Source organism: Bactrocera dorsalis, chromosome 3 (assembly GCF_023373825.1).
Source record: "Bactrocera dorsalis isolate Fly_Bdor chromosome 3, ASM2337382v1, whole genome shotgun sequence".
NCBI lineage: Eukaryota > Metazoa > Arthropoda > Insecta > Diptera > Tephritidae > Bactrocera > Bactrocera dorsalis.
In genome coordinates, this window is record NC_064305.1 from 5051455 (window position 1) to 5066106 (window position 14652).

The 14652-nt window shown below is 33.0% G+C and overlaps 2 protein-coding genes across 5 annotated transcripts; one reads left to right on the top strand and one right to left on the bottom strand.

Moving 5' to 3' along the window:
* The first annotated feature begins 86 nt into the window (after positions 1-86).
* LOC105228394 (myeloid leukemia factor) lies at positions 87-10656 on the top strand. Of its 4 annotated transcripts, none has more exons than XM_011208214.4 (5): positions 87-318; positions 2008-2219; positions 2302-2788; positions 4843-5175; positions 6441-6521. In XM_011208214.4, exons 1-5 carry the CDS (start codon positions 266-268, stop codon positions 6484-6486), a joined length of 1131 nt encoding a protein of 376 aa, XP_011206516.2. In that variant the 5' UTR covers positions 87-265; the 3' UTR covers positions 6487-6521. The 4 variants fall into 4 exon arrangements, with proteins under 4 accessions (XP_011206516.2, XP_011206514.2, XP_049309709.1 ...); XM_011208212.4 differs by lacking the exon at positions 6441-6521 and adding an exon at positions 8671-10656 and having other exon boundaries at positions 89-318; XM_049453752.1 differs by lacking the exons at positions 87-318; positions 6441-6521 and adding exons at positions 659-682; positions 8671-10656.
* Positions 10354-12042, bottom strand: LOC105228393 (thioredoxin domain-containing protein 15). The gene is made up of 2 exons (XM_011208211.4): positions 11843-12042; positions 10354-11772 (listed from the first exon to the last, which is right to left on the bottom strand). The coding sequence occupies exons 1-2, from the start codon at positions 11877-11879 to the stop codon at positions 10883-10885; spliced, it is 927 nt and encodes a 308-aa protein (XP_011206513.2). The 5' UTR covers positions 11880-12042; the 3' UTR covers positions 10354-10882.
* Between the last annotated feature and the right edge of the window lie 2610 nt (positions 12043-14652).

Sequence of the window (14652 nt, forward strand, 5' to 3'; positions counted from 1 at the left end):
CTCATGCTAACGGCCAACCCAAACAAAACTTTAGGTGCAACCCTGTGGCTGGCTACACAAACACACACCTGATTCGTGTTCGGCACAAAGGGAAGGAAATTTGTCGAATTTTAAACGAAGCATTGAAAAGTGAAGACGCGTTTTACAATCAAGTGCTGAAAATTGTGTGTTTTAATTGATTCCCAACACCTTTAATTGCTTAAAAACCGCTAGTTATTTGGAATAACACTTCGAAACATATTGCAAATAAAAAAATCATAACAAAATGTCGCTATTCGGCTCATTAATGGGAGATTTCGATGATGACCTTTTTATGGGGTAAGTTTGTGATTCTGCTGCAACAACTCGTCGCTGGGTGCTCCGCTATTGCCGAAGGCAAAAAAAATATTTCGTCTTTACTACAAAAACATGTGTACGCATATGTTTGAAGGTGATTGTTATGCATTGTGGAAAAAATTACGCGACCAGGGAGTGTAAAATAGTTTTTTTATAAATAAAAAACCTTAGAAATAAGATATTTCAGAAAAATTTAATTTTTTCACTACAAGCTGTCACGGGAGATGAACATCGAATTTAAGAAGTTTTAGTGCGCACGATTGAGTATGTACGTAATACATACAAACAGCTTCTTGAAGTGAAAATTATTAAGGAATTGACTACTCTTCGAAATATATAACAAGTGGTCTGCAATTTTATGTCGTTTATTAAGTTTGTTTAATTGAGGTTTTATGTTGATATCCATGCATTTTAGTTGCGTTTTTGTTTCTATTTTCGGTGAACGGATTCTCCTTTAATCAATTACGGTTTTATATGCCATGTACACCTATATGTATTTGTATCCATATGTATGTATATGTACGTCAACGGTGACGTTAACTAGAGTGAAATTGCAACAACAATCTTACAAATGAAAAATCGATAAATATTATTTTCCTGTCGCTTTCCGTAGCATTGTAGTTATTTCCTCATGTATATATTCACCCCTTACATATTTTATACTCTAGAGATTTCTAAGCAATTACACATCAATATTTTTATTACGAATTAGTAAAGTAATGTTTTCATTCTTTGATTTAAAATAAGCTAATTGCCATAATAGGGAGCACTAAGGTTTCTATGATAGTTACGGACTACTGAGTTTTTCACAGTGGCATGAAAAAACGTATTAGTAGTATTTGGGTTAGTAATTATTAAAGCAAGTACTATTAGATGTTTTTAAAACATTTCATCCTAGGCTACCAATAATATAATATTTTTACTAATAACATTCAATATTTAAAAAAAAAGTGTTCAAAATAGCTACCATTTTTAATTTTTACTGTTCGTAGATGTGAAAATAGTTAGTAACACTGTGTTATTTAAGTTATATTTATAGAAATCCTATCAATATTTGTCTAATCTGATGAGCTTGATTGACTCATGAATTATACACTGTTTAATTTCTGCACTCCTTCGTGCAGATTTCACGGAATACTTTTCAATATCTTTTTCTGCCAATCCTAGCTGTAATTGCATTTAAAATGATTCTTATCTTAAAAACATGGACATATGTATATGTGTGCATATATGTATAGGCACCAAAAAATAAGTGTAAAAAAAAGAATTAAACAAAACTATTAGTGACATCATCACAATTTGCTAGCCTATTCGATTTTTATAATTTTTTTTTTTTAGTGAGGGTATGTAACATAGCAAATGCAATAAATTTAGAATTTCTCTTAATTAAAATATGTATAGTTGAAAATTATTGTTTAAAATACCAAACTTTGAAAACCTTACCGTTAACTCAGTAACTTTGTATTTTTATTTAAATAAAAAAAGGAATTTTTTTGAGAAGTAATTTTGTTTTGGGCGCTTTGTTTAATATAATTTACTTATTTTTTGGAATAAAAATTTCGTTTGTGAAAATGCCTGCCGGCGCACGACGACGGTCACATTCGTATGCTGTTTTTGTTGATTTATTTTTTTGAACAACCCTTTAATTAGCTAATTTTCGCACATTTTCAGCAATCACATGAATGCCATGAACATGCAAATGCGTTCGATGAATCGTCTGATGAACTCATTCATGCCCGATCCATTCAATATGTTGGCACCATTCGACCCCGGCTTCCAACAGAATGCGCTCATGGAGCGTACCAATCAACATGTCGCTAATCCAATGGGTGGACTTTTCGGTTTTCCAGCAATGCCAAATATAAATAGACTACTCAGTGCAGGTGAGTTCACAATCTCTACACATTTAATTAAGCGTTTACTGGTACATATATTTAACTCAAACTATGATAATTTTTTGTCTAGATATTGGTTCACCAAACGGCGCCTCATATTGCTCCAGCTCAGTGATTACTATGTCCTCGGGTCCAGATGGTCGCCCACAAATTTATCAGGCAACAACTAGTACAAAAACTGGACCAGGTGGCATACGTGAGACACGTAAAACCGTTGAGGATTCAAGGCGTGGCATGAAGAAAATGGCTATTGGTCATCATATTGGGGAGCGTGCGCATATTATTGAAAAAGAACAAGACTTGCGTTCCGGTCAGTTAGAGGAGCGTCAAGAGTTTATAAACTTAGAGGAAGATGATGCAGAGGACTTCGATCGTGAATTTACCAACCGGGCACGTAGTGGTGTACGTGGTGCGCGTCCACAAGAGATGATCACCATTGAATCGGCTGATGATGACGATGATGTGCGTCCACGTCATTACAGCAGACATCACGGTAGTGGTGGACAGCATCGCAGACAATTGCCAGCCTTGCCCGCACCGCCACAACAACAGAATAGGTAAGTTCGTGAACACCAATTTATTGTTATCAAATATTAATTTGTTCATTTCAATTTTGATTGGTGTGTGTATGTTGTAGGAAAATTGTATATACATAAATATAATTTTTATCCGGTTTAAATGCTAAACTGCTCGTGGGTGCATAAATTTCGTGCGAAATTTAGTAGAAATCTACAAAAAATTTGTGCAAGATTTAGTGCATTTTACACGGTGCTTAAGTTAGAAGATTATATATATTTTAAGGTGTACTTTTTTTTTAAGTGATCACTATAAAGTACCGCTTCCTAACCAAAGGCTAACACAAAATAAATTAAGTGAAAGAATAATTTGTTAAATGTGGCAATAAATAAAAATAAATTCTTGCAATTCTTATATCCCTTAGTTTACCTTTGCTGGATTATGTGAAAACTAATTTAATTTTCTTTCAAAATTTGTCTCCACGTAATATATGTTTTATTATTCTTTTTTTATTTACTTATGCTTCCAATATTCACAAATTTCACATGTAATTTTATTTTGAGTTTATTAACTTTTTTCGCTTTCGTAATCAAAAATTCACTGGTTTACTGAAAAAAAATTGTTGCTTTATATCTACTTCCAGATATGATAAAAAATAAAAAAATATATATAAACAAAGAAACTTGATTGATTAAGGATTGAATTTAACTTCGACTAGCATAACTACTACTGCTACTACATACTACTAAAATGTATATGTACATACATATATCTATCACTTATATAGAACCACTACAACTGCTATCATTCCCAGAATTCAAAAACTATAATAATGTTATGTCGAATACGCGTTTAACTGCAAGCAATAATCACAAACAGATTTTTTCGAAAAAATGCATATTAATAGTTAAACTGAAAATATTAAAAATTAACCAAAAAAAAAAGAAAAACAATTGCATTGATTGATATGTCTACATACATATATACAGAGTATTAACAATGAAATTAACTTTAATAAAAGCAGTCGCAACAAAAAAAGAAAATGAGAGCCTACAAGTGTTTGAAATTTCACACCTTCCCACTCCACTTCACTTATTATGACTAACAGTATAAGCGTAAAGACTACTAAATTCAAAGCGACCCGTAAGAAAATATTTCGACACTCACAAATTCGCCCTAAAACTATGAGGTAGGCCATTTTGTAAATTAAATAGTATTTATTGTTTTTAGAGTTCTTTAATTATATTTATTTGTCACTGATTGTGTTATAGTTAGATGTTTTCTTTATACTTCATTGTATTACTTAACATCTTATAATGTTTTAAAACATATATTTAGAATTAATTTTCATAAAATATTTTCTGCATATTTATATTAAAGATTTTTTTCTGTATTGTATTCCTATTGTGAATGTTCATTCATGCCATTCGCTCATATCCATAATTAAGAAAAAGTGAAAAACCCGTTAGATATTTTCTTTTTGACTTCAATCTTCGCGTATGTCAATTTCAGTAGAAACAGAATTTAAAAATGTGTTTTTTATAAAGTGCTGTTAAATTTCGTAGAATAGTAGCGCGAAACTGTTCATGAAGAGGTGACCGATTTTCATCTTTTTGGGTTATTTAAATTGTGTAGATTTAATTTGAGAAATATTTATACATTACGTAACTTCTATAAAAAAATTAAATAGAGGAAAGTATTCTTAGTTTTCGAGGTTATTCAATAACTAACCTCAAAATAAAAAAATCGATTAACAGACCAATAAAGTTTTATTTACATTTAAGTAAAATTCGGTATTTACCGAAATACTTTATCGTTAACACATCAATTTTAGCAACATCTGCTTCAATGGATTACTGAAAATCCAAAAAAACTTAACAACTTTTTCTAAACAAATTGTGGTTGGTAAAATAATTTAACATTTCTGTATGTTCGCCCAACAATAATTAAAAAACAAATGATAACTCACAGTCGCATTTTCACAAATTTGGGGGAAAATAGCAAACAAATCACCACCACCAAATATTAATTAAATACGCTTCAAATGTGAATAATCGCAATTTTCTTCGCCTTTCACACTACGTTCCAAATACAGCTCGACATTGTCCCCTTCATCGTCGGTTGATTCGTTGAACTCCAACTCTAAGAACAACAAAAGCCACAACAACACCGACACTTTGTCTACGGAGCGCGCAAATGCAAACGCCACCACAAAAAACAAAACCACTGCGGCAACTTCAACACAAAACAGCAATAGTAAAGCCAACAGCAACAATAGCTACTTGACATCGCAAACAACGCTTCGCTCACCGGCCGCTACCGGTTATCATCGCGGCATTACAGCACGTCGTCCATTACGTACGCCATCGTCGTCGCCCCTAGCCACCACACCGACCAATCACAGTCACAGCACAGCTCCAACGACAAGGTTTGTGTCACAAAATACCAAAACAAAACATAAACCATATAAAGTCAAGAATCAGAAACACTGAATCAAAAAAAAAAAATATTAAATCACGAAAATACGTTCAAATTACGATTTTACGAATAACTTGCGAAAATGGTAAACGAAGCAGCATTTCCATCTCTCGCACCACCCACATTCGTAGGAATCATGAATTCGAAAGTTAGCACAGCTTCACCACTAACAATTTTATATTTTGTTGAATAATTTTGCTGCGAATTTCAACATTTTTCAAGAAAATCTCCGAATCGGCGCAACTCAATTATTTTTTCTTCGTTGAACTCTTGTTATTTTTGCAATTTTACTGAAATTATCAACTTTCCGTGTTGAAACAGATAATTGATTTTTTAGGCAATTCAAAAACGTTTATTTTTCTCCAAATTTTAAACAATGAAGTTTAATCTTTTAAAAAGTGAATGTCTTAGTTTATATAAATTTTTATCTCTGAAAAAAATATATATAATTGAGTACTTGGTATATAGATTATAAGTATAATTGCGCATTTCTCATAATCTTATTATTTTCAAATGTTTAGAATTGATTTATATAAATATTTTTTTTCAACAATCTTAGAGTTAATATTTCTTAAATTTCTTTTCTTGTATCATTTTTTCTTACATTGCATATTTCGAAAAACTTTATTTCATAGTTTTAACGGTAACATATCAAACATTACAGATATTTTTCTTACTAACATTTTATTATACGCACTAATAAAATATCTTCCCCAGTCATATTTAATTAATTATATAATTAAGATAATACAGTGAGATCTTACAAACATAATTAATAATAAATAATTCTTATCATTTATGTCTCTTTACATACCATGTATTCCTTTCTACTCATTGAACTCAAAACTCGCTCATATTCGCATATGCTTTTCGTAAATAAATATTTCCTTTTGACAGCTCAGCTCTATTTGCCATTAGTTCATTTGCTCTTGACAGTTCAGCTTTATTTGTCATTAGTTAATTTAATTTCAGCTAAAAACTTCTTCATTACTTTTCACCATCTTGATTAACCTTTTATTTCAAAAAATCTAAAATACGACAAAGCAGCAAATTTCCGCTCATTCTACTGCATCCTATTAACTACGTATATTCTACATAATCCCCTTGCTAAATTTTTTGCGTCTTATCCCTCTTTTGCTTAAATTAAAATATCCGCCCAAAAAAAAAAAATTACACAATAACAATTAAAATATTAAATAAATTTTCACTCAACAGAGATTGGCGTTTGTATAATCCACGTTTTTATCGCACAAATAAATAAACAATAGCGCAACAACAATGAAAATTAAAACAACAGTAAATCGTGAAGATGAAATAAAATATACTCCTATCTAAGTCAATAAAATACAAAACAATAATCGAGCAAATTAAATTTATGGAAATTGGTTGGGAGAGCAGCCGTCGGAGCTACAACAACAACAAAAAATGAAAACAAAAATCAACACCTAGATAAAATTGTGCAATTACTTTAACTAATTTACTACGAATATTTGTAAACAGACATACGATTCATCAAACGAATAACGAAAACGACAAACGAAAAACTACTAAGCGATTTTTGAAAATATAAGTAAAATAAAAAAACATTTAATCAATAAGTAATACATAATTGATTGGCACACAAAGTAATAATATATTAATGGCATACTTACATACAAACAAAGCGTCAAAGAAACGATCTTGAAACCAAACAATGCAGCCTACTTAGCAAAGAAGACATATAGATGCATTGAAACGCTTGCTGCACAACTTTCCACTTGAGTGCAGCACAACTCTTGTTTTTCATATGCGGCTGGAGTGCGTTGTAAGCAGACTTGAGACACTTATGCAGCTGTTATGAGCCGATCAATACATGTTGGAATACAGCGTTAACAAAAACAACATCATCAAATCTTGCAAATCAAATTTTTTACAAACAAAGAACCAGAGCGACTTTCCCACTACCTACCATCCCTGTTCACTAATTACATGCTGTCATATATATAGTTCAACTGCTCCAGCGTTGTGGTTAATGAATTGTTATATGTACTGTTCGCAGTCTCACGTGTAAGCAATGTATATTCTCTGGTGGCGATTTCTTAACAAGTCAGTTCACTATCATAATTTGTATACAGAAGCTGTAAATATGTTTGCAAATGAAAAAACTAAGCATAAAAAAATCAATATTTGCTTTTTATCGTCGACATGTCTTTTCAAGACGTCCTTGTTGTGCTTACTTTGCTGCTTAAAAATGTAAATACGCGCTGCTGTAATAATGCGTTTAATTAAACCGCAAATGTGCTATATACATGCAAATGAAAGTCATTCTATGGATTACAGAATATTTATCAATACATATATTAATAGACCTGCCCTGAAGACAAATGCTATCGCAGCCGGGAAAAAGGATTGTCGCCTGCAACGATTTTCTGTTAAATTTCGGAATGTTTTCGTCAAATCTGCGAGTAATTCACACTAATATTAAAATATTAATGGTATTTGTAAGACAAAAAACTTTGGATGTACGCTAATTATTTGGTGGTGGTGTTCTCTCACGTTTCAGTCTAACATTTAATTTGTAAATGGGCTCATTTATTGTTACATAGTTTTTGTAATGCTTGCTTTTAAGGATTAGGGAAATACATAAGTTTCCTCGTCGTTCCCTCGCTTACAAAAAACTGATTTGAGCGACAAGAGTCTTTGTGCGAACACAGTCCAAGCTCATATAAATATTTTGTCACGTTACTGGTGTGTGTAACCGAAACAGTCCCAGATTTGTATCCAACTTTATATAGTAACCTAGGCTTTTTTTCGTTTGTAGATCAATTTTTTTGCAGGAATTTCATATTTAATTTAGTTATATAAAATGGCTAATGAGTTGAGTGCTGTAAAAAAATAATATATTTTCTAAATTAAATATTTTTGGAACTGTGCGAGTATACGGCATTCCTCCCCCAATGGTTTTCTAAGTACTACTAGATACCTCTGCGTAATATTTTCAATGTAAAGTGTACATAACCACAAAATGTTCGTATATTATACGTTCGTTAAATATATTTGCTTTATTTTTTGCTATGTCTTATCGAAGGTATATCTTAGTCTGTAAAAAATATTGAAATCACTTTAAGTCGTCTCATGAATTTTAACCTTTTTTTAGTGATAACTTGACGACTCGTAAATTTTCATCATTACCCATTTGCTTGCCTATTGCCTGCAACCTCGTTTTGCCTGCACGCCGCCCCTTATATAGCTCTGCAAATATGCATACATATTCGTAAATGTTGTTATCATTCATGCATTACTACATTTCCTATTTGTGTGCCAATTTCCAGTTTAAGTTTGAACAAATTAATTTTTTTATGTTTATTTAACTTAAATTATTTAGTTTTTAAGCTTGCTTAATTTAATTACATTATAAACTTGTTAATTTTGAAATACATATATTTTCTACAAATTTTTTTTACAGTGTACATCCCCATCCATATAACGCTTCGGCCGCACGCCGCAATTACCGCTCTAAACACAGCAAACAACACCAACAGCCACATCAGCCACAAACGCTGACCATAACCGAGGTTATCGATGACGACGATGATGAAGAGGTGCAGCCAACTGCCGGTGCGGTAATCGTAGAAGAGGTAGAGGATGATGCAGGACCCGCAACAGTAATCAATCCAGCAGCCGCCGCCGCAGCAGCAGCAGCTAATAGAACGGCTACAAAATCTCAGAAATCCCCTCATCATTAAAACCATTGAAATCCATTACATACATACATATATTAATTGCGCGTGGAAGTGTGTTGTTGTAACGCTGATGAGTGAACGAACGGACGCATTAATTTAAGTAGTTGACCACATTGATAATAATGAAATGTTCAAGGCGTTGAGGTATTAATGAGACGAGGCGCAAATGTAGTGGTGGTGTGCGCAGCAGCAAGCGCCAATTAATTATTTAGTTAAATAGTCGAAGTAAACGTTTGGTAGTTGAGTTGGGGAGCGCGTTGGCAGTTCGCGTAAATTAAAATGCAGCGCTGTTCGTGCGTATTTTATAGAATTTTAAGTAGTGGGGGCATATAAGCAAAACAAAACAAAAGCAAAAATCTATCTTAGGATAACACTTAATAAACCCTTAACATTTATTAGTACTGTATAAAAATAATTATCTACACTTTATGCTGCGCGTACCCATCAATAACACAAAATTTGTAAGATGTTTGTGCTGCGCATAACGAAAAACAAAAAGAAAACACATAAAAACAAAAACATTCTAAAGCAGTTGTTTTATGAAAAGAAAACGTCAAATTAATTGTATGATTGATTTTATAAATACATGCTTATATGAGTCTTATGCTGTGCTGTACCGTAGCTGCTGCACCTTTCAAAGCATATACAATTTTATTATAACACATAATTACTATATACAAAACTTATTTGATTTCCACCTACACATACATATACATATATATCGAAGAGGATAATACTATAAATTCTAAACTTAAACTAAACTATGTATTATGAAGTATATTTGTGAATTTATTAGCAATACAACGACAAAGAAATGTTTGCTTAACGAAATATGAAATACATAAGTATATCTTAGCTATTGATGCAATATGAATTGAGATGTTGTATACAAATTGTATGACAGAAAGCTAGCTTCCAAACGTAGACTGCATATTATAGTTTCAAAATGCTGGCGTCGATGTTAGCGCTACTTAGTCGCGTTTCCAAAGCTCTATTTGGCGAGCAGTGTCGACAATTTCATATGATAACAGCGTTTAAGCATAATTTCATGCTCCTCTTTTGCTATGTACATTCGCTTTTAAAACTTAAACAATATTTGTTGCTTTAATAAGTGTGCAAAACAAAATTAATTTTTCCTTATATTTGCCATTGAAAATATGTATTAAAAGAATTTCTTTAAAAGCTCACAATAAAATCAAACGGTAATTGCGCTGACAGCGTAATTATGCGGTAAAATTCAATCAAAACAAAAAACAAAATAAATAGCGGTTATTGTCTTGAAGTAAACAAAAGGTTATAACGGCATACATGGAAAGAAACAACAGCCCAAATATTAAATAAAAAATAATATGTAATAAAAAAAAATAATTATGAAATATAAAAAATACTATTTTATTTTGTTATATTTATTTTTTTAAACCTTTTTCTTTTATATTTGCGGAAATATGGTATTTATTAAAATTTTAACAGTTATGTATGTCTTATTGAATATTTTTTAAAAAGCAGTCGTAATGACATTTCAGTTTTTTATTGTAGCTGTCAGTATGCGAAATTTTCAGCAATTGAAATCTCCATTCTTACTAAAGTTAAGTGAATCATGTATAATTTTGCAGTTAAGTTCAACTGATGAAATTGTAAACTTTCTTTGAGCATATAGAAAATGGAAAAGTTCAAGTATAATTAAATAAATAAAAAATACTACCAAGACAGCTGTCACCTTGTTTTATTTACACTTGCAAACCGCACAGGTTTTGTAGCAGCGTGCATAAATCGGTACAAATTTGTACTGTTTTCCAAAGCTTTGTTAGAAAGTGAACGCGATTTTATAGTTTTATTTTAATTTTTATTTGAACTAAAAAAACTATGATGAGAATCTTGATGAAACAGCTTTGCAACAAATCACTCACTTAAAATCGAGCTTAAAATTGTAAATTTTTAATTTCGTTCCATGCGCGCCTCCGATTCACGCCAATTTCGTTTGATCATTTCCACAATTTGCTTGCACAATTGCGACTTTGCAAAGTAATTACCCACACATAGCAGTATGAAGGCCCATGCAAGTATGAGCACGTAATCAACTTGCGGCACTGGTTGTAGTGGTAGCGGTCCGGTGACTTCTAAATCCTTTGGTATTGGTTCAATAGGTTTGATGCCGGTGTGCCGTGTGACGAATGCATGAAACGTACCGATGTCACTGTAGAATTTCACTATCGGTCGACCTTGATGGAATAGCAACAACGTTGGCAAACCGACTATACCGAATTCTGTATTGAAACTGGGAAATTTGAAAGCATCAATAGCGGCGAAACGCAGTCTGGGAAATAGTATGGGTAACATGTTGGCGTAGGGTGCAACATGTGCACAGCCAAGACTCGATTCGGTGTAGAAGAGCACTATAACACAACTGCCCGGCTCATGACGTTTAGTTGCATTACCCACTGGTTTGAGTAGCGCCACTATATCCTTAAGATTTTGCATAATTAATAGTGTATTATCATTGCGTGTCGCGTTCTCATGTCGCTCTGGCTGCAAGCACCGCATCATTATTGGTGGTTTACGCACAGCTTCCGTTATATTGTTGGGTAATAAATGCAATATGTGGTGATCATCTGGTGCACAATATAAACGTTCACTATATGTTATGTATGGCAGAAAGTCGTAAAGGCATTGGCCGCGCGAAACACCCAATTCCTCGAGTGTCATTTGTGAGATATCTTTGGTGCGTGTGCCATTGCCGTTATAGTCGCTTGCGCCGCCATATGAAAAGAACTTAAAAATGGTTTTAAACGCTGGCATTTCTGCAGTTGTAATGCTGAGGCAGCCAGCTATTGGGAGGAGAAAAAAATTGCTCTGTATCGAGTTTTCAATAAATTCAACTCAGATGTTTATATTTACCCGAAATCAGCGCGATGAAGAATACACTTTTGTTCATTGTTAAGACTGCAGGCAATATCACTGCGTTGTAAAATTCGGCTTCAAACGGTTTTTTATTTGTTTAAATTAATTAATTTTTAGGTAAACATAAATATAGACAAATTAGTCAAATACTATATAGCAGACGAAACTTTTAACAACTGTCAACACTAACAGCTGTTACGCAGCTGTCAAACGTAAACAAATATTGCGGATAAAAGTGTTGTCGTTGTTCGTGCAATTTCGGAACGGATAAAAGCTGCACATAACGGTCGATAGAGCGCGCGCCAACAGTTAATTTTTTATGTTAAATTTAAAAATCCAAGTAATTTTATTTATTCGCATTTAACAATTTTCACATTACGTAAACAACTATGTAAAATTTATTATAAACGTACACACATGTTGAAAATGTTTAGAAAATAGTGGAAACTAGTAATTTTTATTAATTATTTTTAAAGAAATCGTTATTGTTTGTAAGTGTGTTTGTGAGATTTCTGTCAAAGTGTGCTAAGTGCTACCACAATAACAAATATTCCATAAATAATTAGTTCAAATATATTTTGGCAACCATTTCAACAAGCTACATGAAAATATGTTACCAAATTTCAGGTAAGTGGCAATTTCATTACAAAATGGCGTTGCGGTTGTCATCTTTGACAAATGAGTAGCACAATCTCTTGCTGCAAATGGAAAACACTGATTAATTTATGAAGTGAAACTAAAACTATTTCTATCGCAAACACACCCACAAGCGCACATTTACGCATACATAGCTGACGGATTTCTAAGGCGTGAACGACTTTTATAGCCCAGCAAGGCTTTTAATGAGCAAATAAGCCGCGGGTAGCGGAAAAGGAAATGCTTGGCAAAGTGTTAATTTCCGTGTAAATGCACTCGATTGAGAAAGCGATACATATTTAAGCACTCCAATACACACGCCCACTTACAAAGCGCAAATGAAAATGCATAAACAGCGTTTTAACACTATTGCTGAATCAAATGGTGCAAATGTAGGGCAATATTACCTTGGAAGACGGTACACATGCATATACATATGTACCTATGAACACAAGAGTCTTAATGCAATTACTATTCGAGCGCAATGAGCTACATTTCTGCCTCTAATGCCAAGTGGGTGTGTCTCGGCTTTGTAATATGAATCCTCCCATTGCAATTGAATGCGCTAAGACAGTACGCGTTACACATATCAATTTATGGCGAAAATGTGGTGTGGGTATGTGTGTGTTGAGCACAGCTTGTAAACATGTGTTACGAATGTCCAATACAGTTATGTGGCATGTTGCACATGCAATACGTATTGTAGTCATGCCGTGTGCGCGCTTGTATGGACACAGTGAGGCGTGTTAATATACAAGCAAGCAGTTCAAGCTGATAGAGATCTTGTATATTCGGGCGCATGTGATATGTTTGTTAGCTCATAAGCAATATAAGCGGAACAGTTTAATTTACATTTTATACAGTTGAAAGTTGGGGCATATCACTTATGCCAAGTATGACATGCTATTCGTCTTACGTTGCAGCAAGTTAAATGATGTAAGCATAACAATGCGTTCAAGAAAGGCAAATAAGGAAATATTGTGATTTAAAAATATTTTATCTTAAATAAGATGGTTAAAAAATAATATTATAAATATAATTTAAGAAAAATATAATTTCAGAAGTTTTCCTGCTCATCGCCATTTCGAAGGACCTCCTGCAGATCGGACACGGTTTTTTATCCGGCCAAGACTGTCAACTTTTTCTGAGTTTCAAGCGTATATAACCCCATAAAGGATATGCATACATACTAATAGCCTACATTAACCACGAGAGTAGCGTCCCAATTGCAGGGTTATGGATCGAGTTACGTTTTACTTTTATAATTCTGACAAAAATCTATAAGCTTTTCGTGCATCTGTCGTAAAATCCTTTATTTGTTGCATAACAATAAATTTTGCAGCACAAAAGGCTGGTGAAACTCGATATTACACTCGACGAAGGTCGCGGGGTGGTTTGAAACTTGTTGAGAGAAAAATGTATGCTATTCAAATTGCCTCGCACTTAATTCTTTGCATAAACGAATGCATATTTATTAATACAAGTATATAGTATGCATATATGTACATACTTATGTATATCCAAGCAAGTTGCCATAAATCCATCCACTTCAACTGGCTTGTAATCGCTCTTGGCTTTGCCTCTATAATAGAGCTTATTGTTATTGTAACAATGCACTACATTACTATTATTATTATTATTTTAATTCATTGCTGTTGCAGGAAATGTTGCAGAATGTTATGTTGCATTTGCTATTATTGTTGTGTTAGTGTTACAATTTACGCACTGTTGCATTATTTGAGCGAGGGAATCATGCTCGTTGCGCTTGTTGCATGAATGCCTCACTGCAATGCATTCATACTTGTACGAGTATCAAGCGAATGTACCGAATGTGTAAACGTGAGCTTTACGAAAATCCCAAACATGTATGAACATGCATACTTATGTATGAGCTGACATGATGCTGCCATGGCACTACATAGTATTTGCCGGCTATTGTCCTTGCACTGTTTTCAAAATAAGTAACTAATACAAATACATATATTTGGTTATTGTTTTTGTTGTACTTTTTGCAACAAGTAAACAGTGTTGGAATTTAATTTTCAGTTGATTGTTATTATTATTATTTTGCATGAATTTTAAGTGTTTTAATGTGCTTAGCCCTCGGGCATTGCAGCTTTATGCTGTTTTGCTTCAATAAGTTTGCGTTGTAAGAATTCTATGCATAAAAA